The 23,887-nt window shown below is 37.9% G+C and overlaps 1 protein-coding gene across 2 annotated transcripts; it reads right to left on the reverse strand.

Moving 5' to 3' along the window:
- Nucleotides 1–16,749: 16,749 nt before the first annotated feature.
- Nucleotides 16,750–23,481, reverse strand: LOC133742949 (lysine-specific demethylase JMJ13). 2 transcript variants are annotated; one of them, XM_062170673.1, is made up of 11 exons: nucleotides 22,861–23,481; nucleotides 21,813–22,197; nucleotides 21,447–21,603; nucleotides 21,148–21,367; nucleotides 20,205–20,258; nucleotides 20,046–20,125; nucleotides 19,657–19,934; nucleotides 19,169–19,564; nucleotides 18,561–18,967; nucleotides 18,172–18,426; nucleotides 16,750–17,635 (listed from the first exon to the last, which is right to left on the reverse strand). In XM_062170673.1, exons 1-11 carry the CDS (start codon nucleotides 22,861–22,863, stop codon nucleotides 17,252–17,254), a joined length of 2,619 nt encoding a protein of 872 aa, XP_062026657.1. In that variant the 5' UTR covers nucleotides 22,864–23,481; the 3' UTR covers nucleotides 16,750–17,251. The 2 variants fall into 2 exon arrangements, with proteins under 2 accessions (XP_062026657.1, XP_062026658.1); XM_062170674.1 differs by having other exon boundaries at nucleotides 16,750–17,632; nucleotides 22,861–23,479.
- Nucleotides 23,482–23,887: the final 406 nt, after the last annotated feature.

Raw genomic sequence — 23,887 nt, forward strand, 5'->3', positions numbered from 1 at the left:
TACCACCATTTTGTGAAATTCGGTAAACATTCCAAATACATCACTCTTATTCTTCAGTAATGACACCCATGTCATGCGAGTGCAATCATCAATAAACGTTACAAAATACCGAGCTCCAGAAAGAGAAGGAATTTTTGCAGGACCCAGACATCAGAGTGAATCTTCATAAAAGGAACATGACTTTTATTAAGACTTGGTGAATATGAAATACGGTGACTCTTGGCCAGTTCACAAATGTCACAGTGGAAATCCAAATCACTAACAACTGAAAACAAATGAGGTTGCAGCTTCTTAAAATAACTAAAGGATAGATGACCTAAACGGCGATGCCATAACCATATAGCTTCCTTCGCATTCTCTACCCCGTTGATCTGATTAGCTTGTCCCAAAAGATGCTTCTGTTTCTTTCCAGTCTCTGTCAGATCCAGATAGTACAATTTCCCCCTTCTAACACCATAACCAAGAATCCGTCGAGTCAGAATGTCCTGAAACACACAGAAAGACGGATAGAAGGTCACAATACATGCAAGAGCTAAAATAATTTGACCATCAGACAAGAGATTATAAGCTAGTGATGGAACAACTAAGACAGATTCAAGGGTTAAATAAAGCAATAGAACCTTCTCCGGTGACCGGAGTTGGAGTACCATCAGCAGTAGAGACAACGTCTTGAGGGGAACGTCTAAGGTTTTTCACAAGACTTGGGTCATTGGTCATATGGTCAGATGCACCTGTATCAATTATCCATGTACTATTAAAAGTAACCTTACCCTTCATACCTGACTGCGCTACATTAGCGGAGGCATTGTCTAGGTAAACTTCCTCTGTAGTAGCAACAGCGGCCTTGCCCAGATTCTTTCGCGGTTTCTTGGTGAAGTCCCACCAATCAGGGTAACCAATCACTTCATAGCACCGCTCCTTGCTATGACCTAATTCCCCACACATAATGCACCTTTTGTAATTGCATATGGATTTGGTTTACCCAGAGGACGGCATGGAGAAGGTCCTGAGAAGCCTGGAGGAGGACCCTGTTTGCGTTGAGCCATAACAGAACATTAGGTAGTTACCGAATGCCCCATAGCCTGTTTCTCTGATTGCACCATTGAGGAATTCAGGATTTTCGCAGGATTGGATTTTCTAGGGTTTCAAGATGGATATGAATGTTTTGGAAAAAAAGTTTTTTTTTTTTTTTTTTTCTTTTTCCGAAAAAAGATAGGGTGATGGTGGTTTGAAATTCAGGATGATTTGATTTCAACGGTGGTGGTACGCAGCAGTTTGTGGTGTTCTTTAGGATTCAGGATTCAAAGGATGCAGCACAAGTTCAAAGGATTGAACTTGCTCTGATACCAAGTAGAAAAGAATACTTCAATTCAGGGTTAATTCGATGATAATATTCATCCCACAATGGGGGTATATATACAAGTACAAAGGAGTAGTCTAACTCTAATAGGAAACAATCTTTCCATAATTACAGGATTTTCTATATATCCTAATTAAATAAGAATCCTAATTACATACGGATTTACAACGATTCTACAGTTATCAATGCCTTAACGACCATCAATTTGGCTAAAATTTTGCAGAGATGATCTTTACATTAATACCTAAAATCTGAACGGTCGAGATGTGGATATGAGACCGAAAAGTGACTATAAACTCCAACCTCGCACTTTAATTTCAGAGCGAGGCCTCGCTCTGGATAGAATCTGTGTATATATATATAGAAAATCCTAATATATATATATCAGGGCCCTTCTAGTGAGATTTTTTTTTTTTTTTTTTTTTTGCCATTTAAGGGATTGATTATTTGACCAACTTTTTGATCACTTATCAACATCTCCACCGTTCAGTTGTTAGGTCTATATGAGTAGATCAATTTTGCAAATTTTCAAAATTGGTAACCATTATGACATTCAAAACTGTGATTTACAATTATAAACATGAACGGTTTAGGTTTGGCAGATTTGTTTGTCCATTGATTTAATCTAGTTCGGTACCTTCATGATCACTAATTAATTTAACTGAAAATTTGCAGGATTGATATATTCATGGAGTCATAAGAAGTGAACGGTGCATATGACGATATGTGATCGAAAAATAGGTCCCACAAAGGATCCCTTAAAATAACAACAAAAAAAAAATCCCTTAGTGGAAGAGCCCTATATATATATAAACAAGAAAATGTTAAGAACATCCAGCTGCATCCACAAATTTTGACTTAAGAAGAGAGTTAAGAGAACGTGATGATAATAATTTTATGTGCACAAAATGTGAATTTGATTGTGATCGATGCATATGTGACTTTTCCATCAAATGATTGATATAATTAGGGACAATTGCCTCCCTCCAATGTATCACTTTCTCTTAAATCTCAACTACATGTTGTCATGCCCCATCTTTAGAATATAGGTAACAACGGTTGAAATCTAACAAGGCTAAACAACTTGAGTGAAATTTCAGTATATTCTTTTGACTTGTTTTATATATAATTCTGAGTTCCATTGATAGAGTTTATTTACTTGTCCATTCCGATTGTGATTAGCGAATAACAAAATTCTTTATTTTTTAAAGCACTGGAAAATTGTTCCTTTATTTGTTGTGAATAGATGAGTGAATGATTTTCAATTTGATTGAATTTTTGTAACTATGATTTTTTTTTTCTTTGAAAGCGGGCAAGGTGCACCCGTTAGGTTGGAGTGGTGGTGCGCCTCCCTATTGTATTACTATTAATACTGTTTGGATAGTACATCGAGGGGGACATAAAGTCTGAATCTTGTAAAATATTACAACCATCTTCCACTAAGACATCTTGAATAATATCAAGAGTATTGTCTATCCATGTTGTAAGTATAATCTTTAAATAATTTAGAAAATATTTTAATAATAACATGAGTAAAGTGAAGATTTGTTAGTAATAACTAAAGTGGACAAAGAAGTTCCGACCGTATGATTCATGTTGCTCCCTAATAAGATTTGTGAGATTGATAAATACTATTATTTGTGTATATATGTATGTATTTCGAAATAACATGTGAGATTATATATATAAAAATTAGAATTAAAATAATTATTATATTATATAAAAATTATACGCAAGTCAAAACTTGAATATTCACATACATTATAAATCAAAGTCACAACTTTGAGTATTCCATGCATGTAGTGATACACTAGTTTCAAGTATTTTCAAGTTGTTCTAGCTAGTCTACACTCTACAGCATATACATTGATGCGATTTTGATTTTGAGTTCATGTATGCAATCCAACGTTGCAAAGTGAAAGAATGATTTCCAAAGTACCTAAAGAATATTTGGTCTATTGATTACTAGGTACTTGTGTGCACGCAAGTCGCGTTATTGCTCTTTTACCATAGCTTCTTATGTATACCGTCCAACAGAGAATAAATATTGTTGAACTAAGCTTTGTTTTGTATGGCATTATCCACGGGACTATAATTAGTATTCGACTTGGACGTAAAGTTTGTTAGTACCAAATCCAGAGACTCATTGTCTCATTGCATCATTCATGAGACTTTGAGAGGATTCACCTTCAACTTCAAATTAATTAAGTACTGTTTTTCAGACTTATTTATGATACATTAATATAGAAATATATTAAGTAAACTAATTCGATACAAATGTACGTAGGTTAGCTTGATATAGAGGTAGACTACATTGAGATCAAGTCAATGTAGTCTACTTATACATGAAGTCAGTCTACCTCGATATCAAATCTAATGTACTATATACATTAACATACCATAGAATTTCCTCTATCTTTCACATATCCTTCTCAATTTACTATTTATAATGATAAGCACAGAAGGGAGAGCTTTTAATGAGAACCACTAAAATGAAGACTTTATGAGGGCTTTCTTGTGATACTCAGTTTTCGATCATATATCCATAAATTAATCGTTAGATGTTTAGATATTCATGTGTAGATCATTTATGTAATTTTTCAACTAAACTGAAAATTATTAAGGCATTCATAATCATGATTTATCACCTATGAACATGAACTGTTCAGGTTTGACAGATTTGGTTTGCCTATTGATTTGATCTAGTTCGGTACCTTAACAATTAGCAATTGGAAGAAAATTTTCAGAAGTGATCTACTCATGCATACATAAACATTTAACCGTTGATTTGACGTAATGTAATCGAAAAGTGGGTCTCCCAACCATTGATATGAAAGTTCTTATGAAGTCCTTATTTTAGTGGTCCTCATTAGAAACTCTCCCAAGTAGAAAAATCAAAAAATGTTGTTGTGTCATAAAGTTTTTTCAAATTAAGTTGTTAATGTAGCTATTAATTAATTCTGTTGAACTAACAACTATATACATATCCAACTTTTTTCTTTATGGTCATATATATCACAACAAAGAGCATTTTTTTTTTTAAACGAGCAAAGAGCATTATTAGAAAATCGAAGTCTCAAAACTATTTATACTTTAGATCCTCTAATAAATCTTTTTGCATTTGATTGCCTGGTTCTTTGCATGATATAATAGAAGATGAAACAGTTGCGGTTATCTCATCTCCCAAAAATACCGATTTATCACAAGTTTAACTTAAAATCGAGTTTGTAAGTGTTTATATAAAGAAGGGTTACAAAGCCTCGAATGTTGAATAGCTATAAGGAGCTCCACCTTAATTAAGAATCTGAAGAAAAACTAAAGAGGACGGACAAGCCTCACCAATTTCACTTGCCGGATCGATACCCCACAAGGAATAAGGTGCATATTAAGCTAAAATGTGTCTATTTATTTGTGGATTCTTGAGGAATTCTTTTGGATTTCTTTTGTTACTTCGATCACATTTGATTATTGGTCATTCTATTAGTATTGGATGGATTTCAGCCTTCTTCCCATCCCTCACTACTTTGTTCTTCTTTTTGTTTTCTTTTCAAATATACAAAAAATTTCATCAACTTGAAAAAAATAAATAGATGACTGACTATACAATATTCTCGAATTTTTATCTCCAAAAGCTAGCCAATTGTTTCTGACTCTCTGTTTTTAGAAGAGTTCTTCTTCAGAACTCTCTCCCTTTGAGAGAAACCCTAACTCGGTGGCGCCCCAAGTGCTAACCTCTCGTCTAGCGGTGACTCTGGCAGCTAGGCTGGCCTTGGCCTCACCGATGTCATGTGGTTCTGCTGCCAGACAAGGACTGAATGGGCTGTTCAGGTAGTCCTTTGATTGGGTTGCTCAAGTTTTTTGGCAGGTGCAGTTTGGTTTTCGTGTTTCTGGCAGGTGATCTCTGGGAGGCGGCCGATCTTGTGTTGATGGAGGCTTGGATCGACGATGCAATTCAAAATCGGGTGGCGGTGTCGATCGGGGACGGTGAAATCGAGACTGGTTCGTGGTGATGCATCTTGTGGCAGCCTGGTTTCATTGTGTTTTTGTGTAGTGGCGTGGTTCATCGGGTTTCGAACTTGGAGGACATGACGGAGCAGGCACCGAGGCGGAGCTGCGCTGGAAGTTTGGTGGTCTGGACGTGATGGCTGGAGCGGTGCCCAGCCAAGCCTGCTGGGCCTTGAGTGGGCTTTCTTCTTGGGCTGCTTTGGACTGCAGTATTTTGGGCTAGGGTTTTTTCCCTAGACCAATCTTTATGTTTTTAGTTAGTCTAATTACAATAAATTCCTTGTATTAGGAAGCTAAGCTTTTGTGCGCACTCTAGGTTCCTCTAGCGCCTCTGGAGTAGTACCAAAAGAGGATCTCCACTATATCTACGTTCATGACATGTCTAATGAGTAGGTTTATTTCTATGTACCATTGCGGGTATTACCACTATCTTCTTGTCTGTATGTAGATGGCAGCGGAAGAGTATGTAATAGCCTATTATGGCTTTCGATGAATATATCTATTGGCACTCGGCTTCGGGTTTGGTTCAAAAATACAATTAATTCTCGACATGACTAATTTTTTCGGAAATACTTGCTAAATGATACTTTGAAAGAAAATTGATATTCACAAATGGCAACAACCCTAAACGATTTCTCCAAGATTAGGCGACTCAGCCCCTACTTTCATCTCATATGGAGATCTATTTTGGCACCTTGAGTGTTACACAAATCGAGTATGGGTGTCTTCGTCTCTTCTTTTGCTTCACTTTGTTCCAAGCAACCATGGCGGAGAAACGTTTTTACAACAGTTCATTGACGATTTCATGTTCGTTTTCTCTGGATTTTGACCCCTATCTCGGTTAAACCCGAACCTTCTTTTGCAGTCGATTTCATCAGGACGAATATGGGATGAGATGCTTGTCAGGACATGGATGTGGGATCCCAGTGGCTTGGTGTTTTCGACCCCGACCTTGAACCTAATGATGAGACTATCGTGGTATCAGCGTTGGTTCGGTGTTATTGGCAGGCGAAAGTGGCGTCTGTGTTGGCGATACCTTGGTGGTGTCACAGATGGTGGTTCGTCGGAAGTCGACGGACTGGTGTTGATGGGTGTCACACATGGTGGAGTTTACCAGAGTCCAACGTTGGAAGATGGGTGGAGTTTTCCACGTACAGAACTGCAGCCTGACGTGTAATCGATTTCTTGCGTTTTGAATAAAGGTTAACTATGCACTGGAGGTGTGAAGCGTCGCTGTGTGGTTGGACTACTAACCATGGTTGGACTGGTGGTATTAATCTATTAGGCCAAGGAGGGGTGTCCTTAGGCCATCTCCATGGGCTGGATTTAGCCCTTAAAACCAAGATTTTCATCTCCAATGGGTGGACAAAGCTAAATCAAAAGAGATTTTGAGGGGTTATAGGTCCAAGGACTGGGCTACCTTTAGCCCTTTGTATAGCCCTCAAGGCATAGAGTGGAGCCCACAAATTTGCTAGCTAAATAACAAATCTGCTTTAATATAGAGAGATCAAGATCTGTAATTAATTTTATTATGGAGCCCACAAATTTGCTTGCCCTTAGAGTTGGAGATGATAACAATTATAGCCCTTACTATTTGCTTGAATAGTGATTGTTGGAGGCTACAATTTAGCCTGGGTCTATTTTAGTCCCCCACAGCTAGAGATGGCCTTAGTACTTGGACAACTCAAAAGAGGGTCTTGGGTGCCCATAGTGTTTTAGGAGGCTAATTGGAAGTGGACTCAACTCTAGACTCTAACTTGGACTAGGTTGTTGGCCTCCTACTCTATAGGGTTTTGTATATGGGATCTAGGTGGATTTAATTTTGTCGAGTTACTTCTTATTGGAGTGGAGTGTTATTTGCTAGCAATTAGAATGCTAGCTTAGATTACTTGGCCTTTTTTTTTTTTTTTTTTGAAAAGTGAATTCATTGAAACTTTTAACGATTATAATAGTTTAGAATGACATCCTGAAAAACCTTGGGAGCAGACATAAGCCACAAACAGCTTGAAGCTAGAGCTAAGCTAGAACAAACCAGAAAGTGTACTACACCAACAGGTTGTTCATGTACAATACAATACTGCTATGAATTACTTATATAAAAACTAGCAAAAAACTGAAGATAAATTTCCTGACTCCTCAAGATAATTACCAACAATGAGACCATTGCCACAACCTTGAGATTTGGAGACCAAACCATCAGAATTTGCAATCCGGGCATGCAAGAGATTGGTAGACCAATCAAAACTCTATTCGTCCCAACACAAGTAACATTTTTCGCTAGGCACGCCATTGTGGCACTCACAGCAATATTGTATTGAGATCCCTTATAGAATGTAGAGATGAGCAATCTACCAGCACATAAACACGGTACACCTGAAATAATACTGATAACCAAGATACCATGTGAAACCCCTCCTGGGTCCCAAATCCAAATGGTCAAGCCTAACTGAGGTATACCTTGGCCCCAAAACAAACCCAGCAGTGCACTCCAACTTTCTGATTTGGACACCCAGGCACCGCTGAACAAATCTGGCCAGATCTGTAACACCGGCTCCAAGCAATCTGCCGCCACTTGTAGCGTCGCCTCCAAAAGAAGTGTCGCCGCCATCAGACCTGTCGCCACCATTAGAAGCATTGTCTACCGCCGAAGGTGCCCAATCACCATCAAAAATCTATTCCATCTAAATACCAATGCAAATCCGCGCTGGCCTCTACCAATAATCTCGTCTTCCACGCTTAGCTTCGCCAAAAAATGACTCCCAAGAGTCAGCGCTGGGCGCGACCCTTGCCTCGGTGTCGAACACCGCTAGTAGCCTTCAATGGTGCAGCCAAACAACGCGGCTAGGGAGAAACCCTAGCAGAGCTTTTTTTTTTTCACAATTTTTTTCTTCTTTTAGGTTACTTGGCCATTGATTTAGGGTATAAGTACATATGGATCTATTGTATGTGCCACTCTGACTTTAAGATCAATCTCTATTTCTTGAAAAAAAAAAACTTTGAAGATAATAGTTCTAATCATTGAAATATATTTTATTGTCAATTAAGCAAGGAAATTGCACTTTCTCCATGATAAAATTAACTTTAGTAGACCAACCTAATACATATTCTTTCTGTTTTTTTTTTTTGTTTTTAGGAAAGTTCTTCATGTTTATTTGACAAGAAAACAATACCACATATTATATATATATATATTCTTTGTTTTTTTTTTTGAATGAAGGATTCATAGATTTTCATAAAATGACCCTATTTTGGGTATAGAATAGTACAAAAGAGACTACTCTGTTTAACACTGTTTTTAGCACCGAATAGTCTATACTAAACAAAAGCACTTTGCCATGTTGGCAATCTATTCTACTTAATTCTAGATGCAGAGCACGCAATTGTGGTACGCTGAAATCAAGTACTTCTCCAAAGGCTCATAGAAGAGCTCAAGCTAAGAGAGCTAAGCATAAACAAGCCAAAAACAAGAAAACACATAGAATGCATAGACCGAGCCCAAGTCCACCACCTCCCCCCAAAATGGAATTATTGTTAAAAAAAAAAACTAAACTAAACTAAACTTAAAAGACAAAAGCAGCCCAAATGACCCAAAGAAAAAGTAGCACCCTAGGCCCAGCCCAATTCCAGCCTCCACCTCTCTGTGCAAAACCATCGCACGCCATCGAGATTATACCAATGCCGCCATGACTCGCCATGAGTGTACCACCGCCGCCACGCCTTAAGGAACACCACCACCACCTCAATATATGCCTCCACTCATAAGACACCAACGTACTTGTACGTACCAGCCAGATCCGAAAACAGATTTGGATCCCCTAGCACCACAAGCCACCAACAGGTCTCCTTCGAAGTCGCCATCACCGCCGCAAATAGATTGGATCAAGATCCAACCTAAGTCGTGCCGCCGTCTCCGTTCCTTGAATTAGAGTCCACAATTACCCAAGCCTCAGAGAAATTTCGAACTAGAACCATGCCACCCAACCACTGTCAAGACCCCAAGCACAACAATCTCAAAAGCCAAAACACCCTAGAGCAACAATCACCCGCCTGGTAGCATCACAATGTCGGCGAGACTAGCACTAGCGTTGACGTCAGAGCGCCGCCAGAGGAGAGGAACTTCTCAAACCCTCTGCTAAACTAGTGCGTGTGCAAATGGTAGGAACCCTCCACAAAGAAATAATAAGCAATGTATTATATACAGTCATGTTTTCCACTTAATTGAAAAAAGATCATAAGCAATATATTCATTGACAAATTCACTAAAGGGTGCGGCTATTGCCACTTTACTAACTATTTTGTTCACCCAACATTCTCTTCTTACTCTACACATTTTTTTAATTTCATGTTTACTTTGTTCACCCATTTGTAGTATACAAAATACCCTATTTCAATATAGGGTTTAACTCAAATTCTTTTTCTATTTAGCTCCTGACGCGTCTCTCTCAGTTGTTTTTGGCTTCCTCCCGTCTCTCTTAATCAATCACTCTCACTGGATTTAACGATAAATGAAAAGATTAAGAATAAAGTTTAATTAAGTACGTATTCTATAGAAGTAACAAGAAAAACTAATTGTAATTTTTAATTAGAGATCGATTATCTTTTATTGTAATTTCATATTAGAATATATTAATATTTTAATAAATCAAAAACTTATATGGTATAAACAAAATAGTTAATCCATTGGCAATAGCCGCACCCTTCAATCAATTATAGATGTATAAAACTTTTGCCAGCATGATTGTAACAGTTAATAAATTTTATTTTAGTGGAATGGAATCTAGTCAAGAAGATCGTCTTTACTGCATGCATGATTGAATGTTCAAGCTGGAAGCATCTCTCTCCAGGATTATGTCTCTATCCATCACATCCATCTTTTTTGCATATGTAATTCAGTCCTTTCTTTAATTCCACCACTTGCCAAAACAAACTCAAAAACTATTTGTAACTTCAAATTGGAAAAGAAACTGAGTGATTAAAACTTGGTCAAGTTTCACAGATCATTATTTTCTGTCAAGTCTTTAAAGATGTAATTCTCATCGTTTTTCCGACAAAGTGCAACATTCTTTATCATAATATGGATTAAAATCAAAAGTGTATATAGTGGAAGATTTGGACAATATTCCTGAAATATATGCAGACCTTGAATACCTTAAAATAGATAATAGGATGCCATGCCCAGGTGGTTAATTTATGCAATATGAAACAAAATATACTCGAGAAAATGATGGAGCACATCTAAAAGAAAGAATATCTCCATTCAAACCCAACATAACTACAAGACTTAAAGTAGCAAATGCTTCTTCCTTTTTCTACATGAGTCCCAGCTATATTATAGCCTAGCCATTATAGGGTTAAGAGGCATAGCATTCTGTTTAATATATATAGTAGACCTAATTCGAAATAACATCAAAAGAGGAAACATTTTGAATCTTTCCCAACGACTTAGAGCAAAGGGAAAATTAGACAAGTGCCCTACAAATCTCAAAGGACTAGTGAGTGAAAGACATGCATATCTAGGATTTTGACAAGAACCCATATTCACATATATTTGCTTTAATTGTTCTACATGCATATTTTTCTAGCTTGTTTCACTTTCCACCATTCCACACACTTATTCTCCTCCAATAAAGGTGAAAATGACGATGTATAGGCTACATCTAGGGAGAGATGGGCCTCCGAAACCTTTGCGGCATCCAATCAAATTAATTTGGATAGGGTGCCCTTGTCAAGGTACAGTGCAGTGGAGGTTTCCCACCTAATAGGAATTAATGTAATTTGGCTTCAACGAAACCCTAAACCTTACCCATTAATTAATTCCTACTAGCCCTACCAGAAAAGATAAACTAATGAACGAATAGAATTCTATGGAGTATTGAGTAATATTATGATGACCAAAGAAATTGTGGCCCAACGGGCATGCTTGGTTTTAGCATATGCATGCATGCAATACTTAAACTGTTAAACCCCAAGGCTAATAATTCACCGAATACACCATAAAGCCCAACTCTCGAAAAACAAGCACGAGACAAACTAGAGAGATAAACTATTAAACAACGTGAATATTCATATATTCATTGAGGCATTTAGTTGAACATTGGTGTGCATGCGAACGGGTTAAAGTGAATGAAAAGCAAGCAATCCACAACACCAAGATTCTTTACCAGGAAATTTAATGTTTAGGACAAAAAACTGGAGATGAGTCCATGAAATATGGTTAGGCTAAGAAGGCAAAAAGCTCATATAAGAGGGACCGCATGCAGTATCCCCCGCTCAATCACTAAGATCCCATCTTCAAAAGTGACAACTTCTAACCTTATGCAACTTGTTAGACTTTGATACCACTTTTGTAATTTAGTGCAGAAGCTTTTGATGGTAGTGGATTAGGACAATGTGTTTAGGAGAAAGTATTTAGGAGCAAGAGTTTGGGAGAAGGAGTTTAGTAGGACAATAACTTTGTAAAAGAGGAGAAGGAAATATAGAGGAAAGGTTGCTTAGCAGCTTACTTCACTTGACTACCTTGCTTCTTATTTCTTCTTGATTGATTCATAATTACAAGAGTACATCATTTATTTATAGATGATGTTCACCGACTTACTTACTAGTACCACCGACCTTAATTTGTGGTCAATTAACTACCACATTCTAGACTTTTCTATAACTTTTAAATTACAAGACAATTCTAGACATGTTCTAGATTAACGTATAAATTCTAGACTAATCTAGGTAATTTGAGAACAGTTTAGAACACTCCAATGTGCATTACTTTGAACACAACTACTTCAATCTTAAAGTGGTAATTTTTATGTTCTTGAGATTGACACCATCCTCATGAGATCTTCAATAAGGTACAAAAAATGCAAGGATGCATTAACAATGCAAGAATGTAGATTGCAAAAACAATGGAAGAATGTATAGATTGTAGAGTTGGCCTAACAAATCACAAAGAAGGTATATTGCTAAGGCTTAACAAGAATCTCTTACTCCTAATTAAATTAAGCGAAGCTATGAATGCATGAGATTTTAAAGGCTTATTAGCATCTAAATGAAGGAGATGAAGAAAAGAGCATTCAAGCGTCTGGTTTACTGTTTATCTGTCAAGTTATCTCTGAACTTTTGAAAAATGCATCTGTCTGAGAGATTGCAAAATAAATGACCTGAAAAAATTTTAATAGAATCACCCAAAAAGATTTCAAAAGAAATTAACAACCACGACTACATGCATCTTCCAAATCTAATGTGATGAAGCTAATAAGAGTCCAATTCTATTGACAAGATGTTACAGTTGCAGCTAGCTAGCCAGTAAAATTACCCGATTATTGCTAGTTTACTGGTTAATTAATGAAGCTTATTTTTCATAGATAGAACAGCTCTTATAGCAAATGTCAAGCAAATTAACCCTAAGTACTTGCAGCAAAACCAAAACAGATACATTCTAGAAATGGTATCATTGACTAGCCGAGAGATGTGTAGGAATTCGATAACGTGCATATACATCCAACAATAGCATAATGGAATAACAATACACGAGCTGTTATTGAACTACATCACATTACCATTTGAACAGCTAGCTAGCTAGTGTGTTCTTTTACATGTCTGAAGACCTCCGTTCTTGATACCATAACTCGAAGATGTGGTGGTGGCGACAAATTTGACGGCATTGAGGCAGCTACGAGTATAAGCATGTGCAACATGGTGGGTGGTGTACTGGTGTAACCTCACAACACACTTACCTGGACCCACAACTTTTGACACAAGCACTGCATATAGTAATATGTACTTCTCCTTCCCAAATTTGGGGTCACTTGATATGTTAATACATTTGGAACTAGCGACTGAAGACATTGAGATGGGATCATAATCAGACTACAAGATCATCATCAAGCGCTTTGGCTTTAATTGGATCAAGATCGATGTCATGATCACCTGCTTCGGAGCTACTGCTACTAGCTACTGTAAGCATATACTGCATAAGCCAATAATCAAATATCACACTTCTCAAAATACTACTAGTCTCCATAATGCTGCAATTTAATTATAAGAGCAATTTTACCCGTTGAGTCATTAGGTCAGAACATTGTTCACTAATTTTTTATGGGTCACTAGTTTAGGACAATATTCATTCAATATTCTATTAATTTATTTATTGCAAATGAGAAATATATGATGTAAATAAAGGGGCCTTGACCCAATGCACAAAATTAGGTCAAGATACTCCCCCTTACTTCACCAAGAGATTTTTAAGAGATTGTAGTAATGACGAACATTTTGGAAAATTTATGTGAGCCTTAGAAATATATAAGGCGTTTAAGTGAAATTGTTCAAGATTTAATTTGTGACCTCGGTAATTGGCAAGGACCCTCGGGATATTTCTTGAATTTTTCTTGAGGTGAAATCTTCAATTTAAAGGTTCAATAATAAAACACGCGAGAACGAGTTTGTGGGAATTTTTGGGGATTTGTTCGGACACCCGAGCTATTTATTATGAATTTCTGAAGTTGAGAAATATGGAAATTCATTTTCAATAAAAGAAATTATGTGGTGCAATCTAGACCGTTTAAATTAACGATTGCTTAATAAGGGCCGTTGAAAATCATTTAAGGAAGGACTATACAAACCCTCAGATAAGATCAACGCTTCATATTGTCCCAGAAACCTCCAAACTCGAGACCCGGTTCTTCGACCCGTGCGCGGCGACCCAACCATATCTTCCCATACCGGTCATCTCCAGGGGCAGACCACTAGTGTTCGGACCGCATCGACGTTGCAACCAAGCCTATGGCTTGGGTTTCCGCTAACGAGCTTCGATAAAGTCAATACGAAGCCGAGAAGCTTCGTGTTCGCATCAGCTTTTTCCGTGATGCTTTGCAATGAATGGGGTATGAAAACTGATCTACTCTTCATGCTCTACGTCTTGATGTAATTCGTTTACAAATTCGGTGAAGTTTAGAAGATTTGGTATTTTTGAATAATTTTGACTACCGTCAGGGTTGGTGTTCATGGTTCTTTTGTCTTTGTCCATTCTTGGGTCACGACTTGAGTCCAATTTCCTGACCTAGGTCAATAGCAAAGAGGTCACAATTTTGGCTGTGGAAAGTGGATTTGGATGCTTTCATTGGATTGGTTCAGTTGCTGAGTTGGAGACCAAGCAAAAACAACCACCGATGGACTTGCTCTAAGAGCAAGTTCACCCGTAGTCAAGAAATATCAAGGTCGAAAAGTCAAGAATTCGACTAGTCAAGTTACTGTTCAATGCCACTGGACATGGGTTTCCACACGTTTTTTTCTTGACCAGTCAAGACTGTTCATTTTCACTGTTCACTGTTCAGTGTTCACTTTTACTGTTTATTTTCAGTGTTCACTTTTACTGGACGTGTGTTTCCCCTTTGTTCGGCCATATTGGATAATGAAAAATTTGGCTGATGAGAGCTATATGAAGAGGAGGAAGGTGTAACTATGAAATCTAATTTTTTGGGTGTGAGATGTTACAAAAAATTGTAGGTATTTATAGAGAAATTTTTACAATTTTTTACATTTTTTTTTTGTTACCGTTTCTAACCTTTAAAACCCAATAAATATATATTTGGTGGCAACCGTCGGATCCTCCAATTGGTTTGAAACCAACGGCCCAGATTAAAGGACCGTTGGATTCAAAAAACTGAAGCACCAACGGCTCCAACGCACGTGTCTCCACCTGAAGCCGATTTGATGTCGCTACGCGACAAAAACGTGTCCTTCACGTGCTTCTTTCCTTTCTGCTTGGTCCGTGTCTTTCACTCTCTCTTCCGTCGCGTGCAACAGTGGGCGTCAGTTGATGACGTCACCCATGTGTGGAGGTCGAGCCGAGCTGGCAGTGAAAATGACTGGGTCATGAAAAATGTCACGGGCTTGCCCGATTTTTTGCCTCTAGTCATGCAAAGCCAAGATTTGGCTGGTCATGCATGGGCCGGTGGAAGCAAAAAAATCAATTAACCCGGTCAACACATTAGCAATCCCTGCTGGTGCCCAGTCAAACCGAGACCGGTGCACTTGCTCTAAGGCAGGCTGCAGTATAGGGCACCTCACTGGCTCACTCTCAATGAGGTGGCACCCATCAGCATGAGGACCCACTTCAATGTGAGCAGCCCCTTACCTAAGATTTCTTCTCTTCATATGAGCATTGTAGTAATTTTAAAACGGGGTAGAATATAGTTATTGATATTTTAGGATCTCCAGCGAACTAAAACTGATGTGGCTTGTAACTAAAGTAATTTTGTTATATATGAGAATTGAGATTGCTTTTTAAATTTGATAAAAACTTGTGTATAAGCCTACAAGGAGTTGACAAGTGCTTCTCGATCAAAACCACTTTAAAGTATTTTTAAAACTCACTGAAAGAATATCAAATTTTTTGGCTTACATCTTTTTTTATAATTAAGTTTATTTTATTTAATTCAAAAGCGTGTTTGGGTCTTCAAGAAACAAATTCCAAACAGGTCATGTATGTTCGTTTACTGCATGTGTTCATGCCGCAACTTTTTTTCCAATTTGATTTTTTAATGGGTCAACAATTCTGATCTTAGAATTTAATTAACAGCATTGAGGGTAAAAGAAGTTTCCAAGTTTTGAATTTGAGGAATTCCTTGGTAACAAATTTAATTTCATCATCTCGTCATTATCAAACAAGAGAACACTATTGTGTCACAAATCAAACAACAAAACAAACAAGCACAGACAGAGAGGCCCGGAATAAGACCCAAATGTGAACGGAATCACAATCAATGGTGGCGGTGATTGTGATAGGACGGAACCAAACAGAGGAATAAGGGAATTATTGGCCTTTCCAGGTACTGTGGGAAGAGCAGGGATCCCCACATTGTCCCCAGATGCCTTCACAGAAGGGGCACTCAAATAAGAGGTGGTTTATCATCTACGGCAAAGGAAAAGGAGAAGAAGGAGAAGAAGAAAGTAAGCATTTATTCTTACTTCTTGCTTTTGTACTCGTTTTACTGTGTCTGTTCATTTTGTCTGAGGAGTGAGGACTGTTGGTCGATGCTAAAACATCTACTCAGCTCAGGTCATCTTGGCCCGAGTATTTTACACGACATCGTGCAGCACAAACTAGTCCAAAACAAGCAAAACATTGGCTGCCGCAAGATCAAGAACTCGCACGGCTCCTAGCCAGTAATGGTAACAATTACAATGACGATCAATTGTTTAACAAGGTCCATGGAGAAAAAATGAACTAATTATGACAGATGCCTATTGCTTGAAATTTGAATAGTTTCCTAGAACAACAAAAATTTGAAAAGTTTCCTAGAACAGCAAAACCAAAATGTCACCAAACTAAAATGCAAGCATAAATAATCGACACATGTACAATGGGGCGAAAGAGAAGGTGCAAAATATTATGAGAAAGAAGAAATTTCTCTGCATTTTATTCATGTAGTCAAGGTGGTACACAAGGACCCATTGCTACAAAAAGAATAAAGAACCTATGTAGGAAGCAGCGAATACCTTAAGCAAGATCAGTGAGAATACTCACTTTCACTCGCAATATGACAGACTAACAACCAAATTTACATGGAATTCACTAACCCAATTTCTACTCCTCTTTTAAATCTTAAGCTTTGCAGGAAGGATGGTTCTCCTGCCAAAGATAGAAAAAAAAACCCCGGCTCGAGAACCTCAAGAATCACCAATAGTGCAAATTGCCCCAATTTAAGGCCAATGCACAAAGAATGTAAATTTTATCCTAGGTTAATTTTTTTTCACTGCTCCCAGAATCAATCTTTACCTTTACCCGTTTTCCCGTGTAGTTAGAACCCCATTAGAGAACTTGAAGTAGTTAGCAAAGGTCAGGTTCTATAGGCCAACCAGTTAGTTGGCACTTCCTAGTGTGATCTAACTTCAATTTAACCTGTTCTCCGAAGCTAAGAAAGAAGGGCCTTTGACCTTAAGGCGCTTTGGCCCAATCTCTATTGGGGGAGGTTCCCTGCGGCTCTTTCCCAACTCAAGCTGGCGTATATCAGTTCTGTGGTGATCTCGCTGTCTCCTAACAGAATCTTCATTGGTCAACTTCTTAAACTTGATAGAGAAGGGAATGGTACTTCCTCTAGATATGGTACTTCCTCTGGCAAACCTGTCATCTCTTAAAGCATTCTCCGGAGCCCCTTTGCTATTAGTAGTTGTAACCAACTTAGTACTTGATTCCGTAGTGCTGCAGCTTTGTAATGGCACCGACCGCCCACATCTAGGATCAGGTTGCAGTTTCTTCAGTCGCTTAAATCCCTGCTTTTAAGAATACATTTCAACCGTCAGCAATATACATTAAATAGGAACAGAATTACTATCAACCAATTAAACAACAGAATTTAGACAGATAACAAGCTGCATTTAACATATGAGGATTCCAAGAGAAGAAGATAATACAAAGATACCCTAGGATGGAAACTAATGACTGTTGAAACTGGCCATAGACAAGTTAAATAGATCTGAACCAGTGAACTTTGCCCATACATAACATAGATCATGAACCATATGTTTAACATCTTCCTGACTTACATGAACAGATAACAAGCACACATTTGAAAGTGGATTCCACTACCGAGTCTCCAACAACAAATTTGAAAGTTTATTATTAATATGTCTCCAGGTAACAGCACTAAAAAAGTGTTTCCCTTGTATAAAGTTATAGATGAATCTCAAATTTATAAACTGTTGGACAAACTTTGCACTAATTGTAAAATGACAAGGAGCAAAGAGATAGCAAAGAATTACTATAAACTAGAGTGGTATAAACTAGTGGTATATGACTCCATGAAGTATACCTGGTTCTCAGAATGATTTGATGGCAAGACATCATTTATAATTCTTCTCTCCACCTTCAATGAAGAACGGCGCTTAACCCTAAATATCTCTGAATCAGAATCATCACTGCCTTGATCTACTATAGGCCTAACCTCCAATGCGTTAGAACTTCCTGGACATACACTTGAGCATTCATCACATGATGGGGAGGACCGAGAAGACTCATATGCAGACCTTTTGGAATTTAGAGTCACTGTCTTAGAGTTGGCAATTCCCTGCAACAGCCAGTTAATTAGAAAATTGCCATTCAATTCATTGCAATTTCAAGAAGTAACAAGTTTATTTAGTGACATGGTGACATCTAGAATGTAAAAGGCTAACACATTTACAGGATTGAGCGAAATCTTACATTATTGGGTGCATACAAGCTCTCAAGTGGCTCTGAAAGAGAACAAAGAGTAGATGCAATACATGAAATGGAACCTTCTGACACTGCAGGACTGGTATGAGAACCAAGTGCAGCTGGCTCTTGTGACTGAGCCAGAGTTGTGCCAGTGATTTCTGTTGTACCAGGGAGTTCGGGGTTCAACTCAAATTTTATATTGCAGTAAGGGGAGTACCCTTTCTCTTCAGCTATCGGAGACAAAATTAATGGATATGAATACAAGTCATCACCATTTTCACCTTGACCTTGAATCTCCTCTATCACTTCCGCTTCCTCTTCAAATTTACTTGCTGCAGCTTCCATTTCTGCTATCTCCTCCCTTAAAAAGAGAGTAGGATTGCTCTGACATGACAAGTCCAATGACCTTACATCTGCATTAGAACAAGAGCATAATAAGGAACTAGAGGAAATTTCAAATCGTACATTCTTTTTATATATTAACTCTAAAACAATTTAACTACAAAAACAAATGAATAAATCAGCATGGGACATCCCTTGTCATAAAAGTCTGAGTGTAAGTATGAGAATAGTTCAAAACTTTAAAAAAATTGTTCAAACAGAAAGACACATACCATGGCGAAGGCACACATGATGCATATAGCAGTTGCAACTAATGTAGGCAAGATAGCAATCGCGCTTGCATATGCTGCAGAGAACAGTTCCATAAGAGTTTGGCAAGACACCAGTGCATGCCCCAGACTTCATTAAAGTCCAACGAGCACGATGCTGAAACCGCATCAGTTTCACAAAAGAGACCTTAATGCGATGATGGGAAACCAAGTCAGCAGAAGAATAATCTGAATCTTCAAGCTCTAAACTTGTATGGAGAAGCATGGCTTCTTTGCACAGGAGTTCTTCATGAGGAAGCAGAGGCATCCTATTAAGAAGTGCATAACGCCGGCTAGCAATAGCACCCAATGGGAACCAATCACCAATAGCAAAGTTGACTGCCTCACCACAATTGAAACCTATATATTCATCAAAAAAGAATTATCCCTATGTTGTTGAGAAACTATCTGAATAAATTAGAGAGGAGTGACTAATTTAAAAAGGCGCATACCATGACTGAATCCAGCATGATACGCTCTAGGGAAAGTAACCACAAACTCTCCTGGCTTTTGCACAGCTTTGTAGACAGGTACATCATGTTCCAACAATATGCTGGGAGGAAACAGAGTTGTTTTCCCCAATAAGACATCAAAAGCTCCATCCTCTCCATCACTTGGTACAATATCATTGGTGTAAACATGTTCCTTGACAACCTTTTCAAATTGCAGGGCGGCATGACCTGGAATGCCATACCAGGTTTTGGATGCGCCACAATGATGATAATTGATACTGTCAACAAGAATAACAAGTGGAAGTATAAGAATATATTTAATACTGATTCACAGAACCCAAAGGGGAATACATTGCTCTATTTAATGAGACTTGAAGAGTGACATATACCTGTACAAATAGTGATCTTCCACATGCCAAGCAAACATGCTAAATATCATTCCAATGTATAGCATAGGATCTGTTACACCCTGTTATAGACCAAACATAGGTAAGTGAGGGATACAGCAAATAAATAATGCAAAGGAGTATTCAGAGAGGTCTAATTACCGGAATTGCGTTTTCCAGAAGACGCAGAATAGACTTGGGTAGCCTTGAAAGATTCTGAAAGTCGTAAAGAGGTTAACCAGTTAATGTACATGTCAACAAAAAAACTCTCAAACAGTGATTGAAACCTTCATGCATCATAATCACAAATATCATCTTAGCTTTCACTATAAAGCGTGACACAAAATAATTAGAGGTGAGAAAAAGGACAGAGTACAAAGCACAAGAAAAGTAATGGCACTATAAAATTTGTCACAAGATTCTGCATATTTTGATATTTGTAGCATTAATCTTAATCTAAAAGCCCAATTTCCAGGGATCAGCACACAAGAGTATTGCAAACTGAGGAAGTGAAGACACAAGAGTAATACACCCACAAACTTATCATCATAGTGCATTTTATATACAAGTGGAATACAGTACATACCCTTCATTATGCATTTTAATATCATACACTTAAAATCCTCTCCATCAATTTTGTGATACAGAGGTTGTGATATGCTTTTCCTTGTACTTTCCATTTTAACATGTCGTTAAATTTGGTTTCAGTGTAAAGCACAGCACTAATGTCACTTTCTTAAGTGTCCTGATCTGGATATGATTCTCAGAGCCAGTATTAACAACAAATATGGAAAGAGAACACAAACTACTATACTTCACTGTCTTAACTGCCCTGTTCTGGACATCATACTCAGAGCCAGTATTAACAACGAATATGGAAAGAGAACACAAACTACTCATGTTCACTGTCTTAACTGCCCTGTTATGGACATCATACTCAAAGCCAGTATCAGCAACTGAACATGGAAAAAAAGAACTACGAGATACTCATCCAAGTCACTCGAAAGTTGATGCAAGATTTATACCAATCCGCTCCACTACTTAACAAACAAACAATAAAGCAAAACTAACAAAACTCTGTATCTGAATAAATACCAACACACACCTTTAAATTCCATTTACTACTTCCAAGTGGATCATTGGGAGAACATGAAAATGCACTACCATCTACATCACAGGCATATTCAACACTTTCTGTCTTTCCAGAACTAATTTCTTTCCAAAATTCTTTTTCCAAGTACGTAGGAGGAAGAGACCCAGCACTACAGTATCTACGAGCAAAAACCTTGTTCGCCATTTTCTCGAAATCACGGAATGTATAGTTTCTGAAAAATTAAACTCAAACTCAATAAAACTGAAGATAAGATTAGTCAAACATTATCTGTCTAATTCGTGGAAACACACCTTCCGCTCATGAAAAAAGTGACCCTGTCATCATTGTCCCACTCAGCAAGGCGAAGAGGTTGTACTCTAGTAGTGAACTTAAACCCTGCTTTTTCCCTCATCAATACAACCCCAGCAGGAGTAGAAGCACTAACAGGGGAGATAATCTTGCATATACCTGAAGATATCATTGCAGATTAGTAAGGCAAAAGTCAATCAATATTACTCTGGTAAAACTTATCAAAGAATTTCTCAAATGGATGCTATTGCAATGAAACAGGAGAGGCTACATATCATTTATTCAAGAACATGAGGCAATGACAAACAGAACCTATTTCATGAGAATGCGTAATAAAACAAATTTATAACTCAATTCAAAAGCATTACCATATTTGGAAGCTTCTGGAGCTATTTTCTGTAAATAAACTAAAGGATCCTCAAACTCCTCCTTTGCTGGATAGTACACAGGACACTCGGGAATTTTCTCGGTCCAGTCTAGATCACTTGTTTCAAATTTATCCACCTTACGCTTTGAAAAAACATCTTTCCCCTGTGGAGCACCATTGGACCGAGCAACTGAATCGGCACCTCCACGTATTCTAACACCACAGGATGCTGAAGCTTTTAAAGCATCCCCTCCACTTCTAGACATCATATTCGTGAAACTTACAGGCTCAGGAATAGTTTCTGATCTCATATGCTGAAGCCTTCTTCGCTTCAGAAATTCGAATCCACTTTGGGCCTCTTTGGACAAACAAACCCTACCTTCCACCTGTCAACATAAGGCTAGTGTTAATAATTGATATTCAGTAATCTTGCATCCAAATCTCTAATTCAAGCCAAACAGTTTAAATCGCCTGCTTATCAATTTTGTCTAAACAGTTTCATACTCAAAACATATTTAGACAATCTAAACAGAGAAAGACCCAATCAAACTTTACTGCAGAACTGCTAAATTTCCCTGATCGCGTCAAATAAGATTCATCAATTACTCAAAAGCAACATGCAGTGATTGCAGTCAAACTCATAAACTCTCCGTTCAGTTCATCATCACCCAAACAACATATTACAAACAGAGACGGAAAAAGAAAAAAATAATTAAAAAAAATTAGACCAAAAATAGCAGCAATAACCCTCCAAAACCAAGTTCTACAAAAAATCGCAAAGAAAAAGAACCTAACACAAATTTAACGAAAATCTTATTATGAACCCAACCCCGAAACGCATTTGGCCATCCATCCATACAACGAAATCACACGAATTTTTGAAGGAAAAAGTTATTTGACCAACCGATTGAAAGACGAAATACTTGGAAGAAATAAATATAACTGCAGCAGAGCAAGAAAGCGCAATGTACAAGATCTAAACGGTGGAAAAGAAGAAAACAAAATCACCGAACGTTCATACAAAGAAGAAAGAGAAAAAAAAAACACACCATCTCATTCCGGAGTCGCCCTGTATAGGCCGCCGTCTTGGTTCACAGAGCTACACAAAAGGATAAAAGCTAACAACCACGAAGAAACCGAATCCAAATCAGAGAAACCAAACCCTAGATCACGATCCCAGCCACGGCCGATTACGCAAAAGCCTTGAGCGAGACCACGGCAGCCCACATTCTCGCAAAACGTCGCCAACGGCAGCGTACGGTGTGTATCTCGGAGATCCAAGGCCTTCAACGACGGAGTCAACGAAAGAGGCTCTCCAAGTGAAGAGAGTCTTCAAGCGCGGGAGGCGTTGCGGTTTTCCGGCTACAGATGGACGGTATTCGCCGGCGAAAGGAGATATTCCGGCGAGGAAAAGGAAGTTTTCCGGCGAATACAGAGAGAGAAGGAGAGAGAGGAATAGTGAAAGAGAAAAGAAAGAGAGAAAAAGAATAAAGATGAAGAAACCGAAAAAGAGCCAAGGGGAGGATAATTTATAGTTTTATAGCCGTAAAATAGTGATGCCTAATTTCATAAATTTAATTTAATTTAATTTTTTCCTTTTTTGCATAAGACTCGCCCAAGTCCAACCCGTTCTCACTATAGCAAAGTGAATCGGTTCAGGAGAAACGGAAAAGGAAAATAAAATAGAAATAAGTAAACCCACACTTGTTATCCTCCGTCCTTTTAAATTAATTGTTTCTTAAAATTAATTGTTTAGGAAAATAATTGAAGCATATGTTTAATTATTTTATTAAAAATAATTAAAAAAATAAGAAATTGAAAGTTGTGTGAACCCAAGTGGTGGTTGTTAGGTGGTTCAACCAAACGGTGGACGGCCAAAACGCGTTTCCCCCTTCTTCCCCCCGTTTTCCGTTTATTCCCATATTACCCCAGTGGGGAAATCAGTCTGTAAATGCAAAGGAGGGTATTTTAGTACATTGAAGAGACGGCGTTACCGAAGAATTCTGGTTTGCTGTTGAGTTGGGTCAGAGAAAAAGAAAGTTACAGGAAGGACGTAATTATCACGTGTGGATTAGA

Source organism: Rosa rugosa, chromosome 4, assembly GCF_958449725.1.
Source record: "Rosa rugosa chromosome 4, drRosRugo1.1, whole genome shotgun sequence".
Lineage (NCBI taxonomy): Eukaryota > Viridiplantae > Streptophyta > Magnoliopsida > Rosales > Rosaceae > Rosa > Rosa rugosa.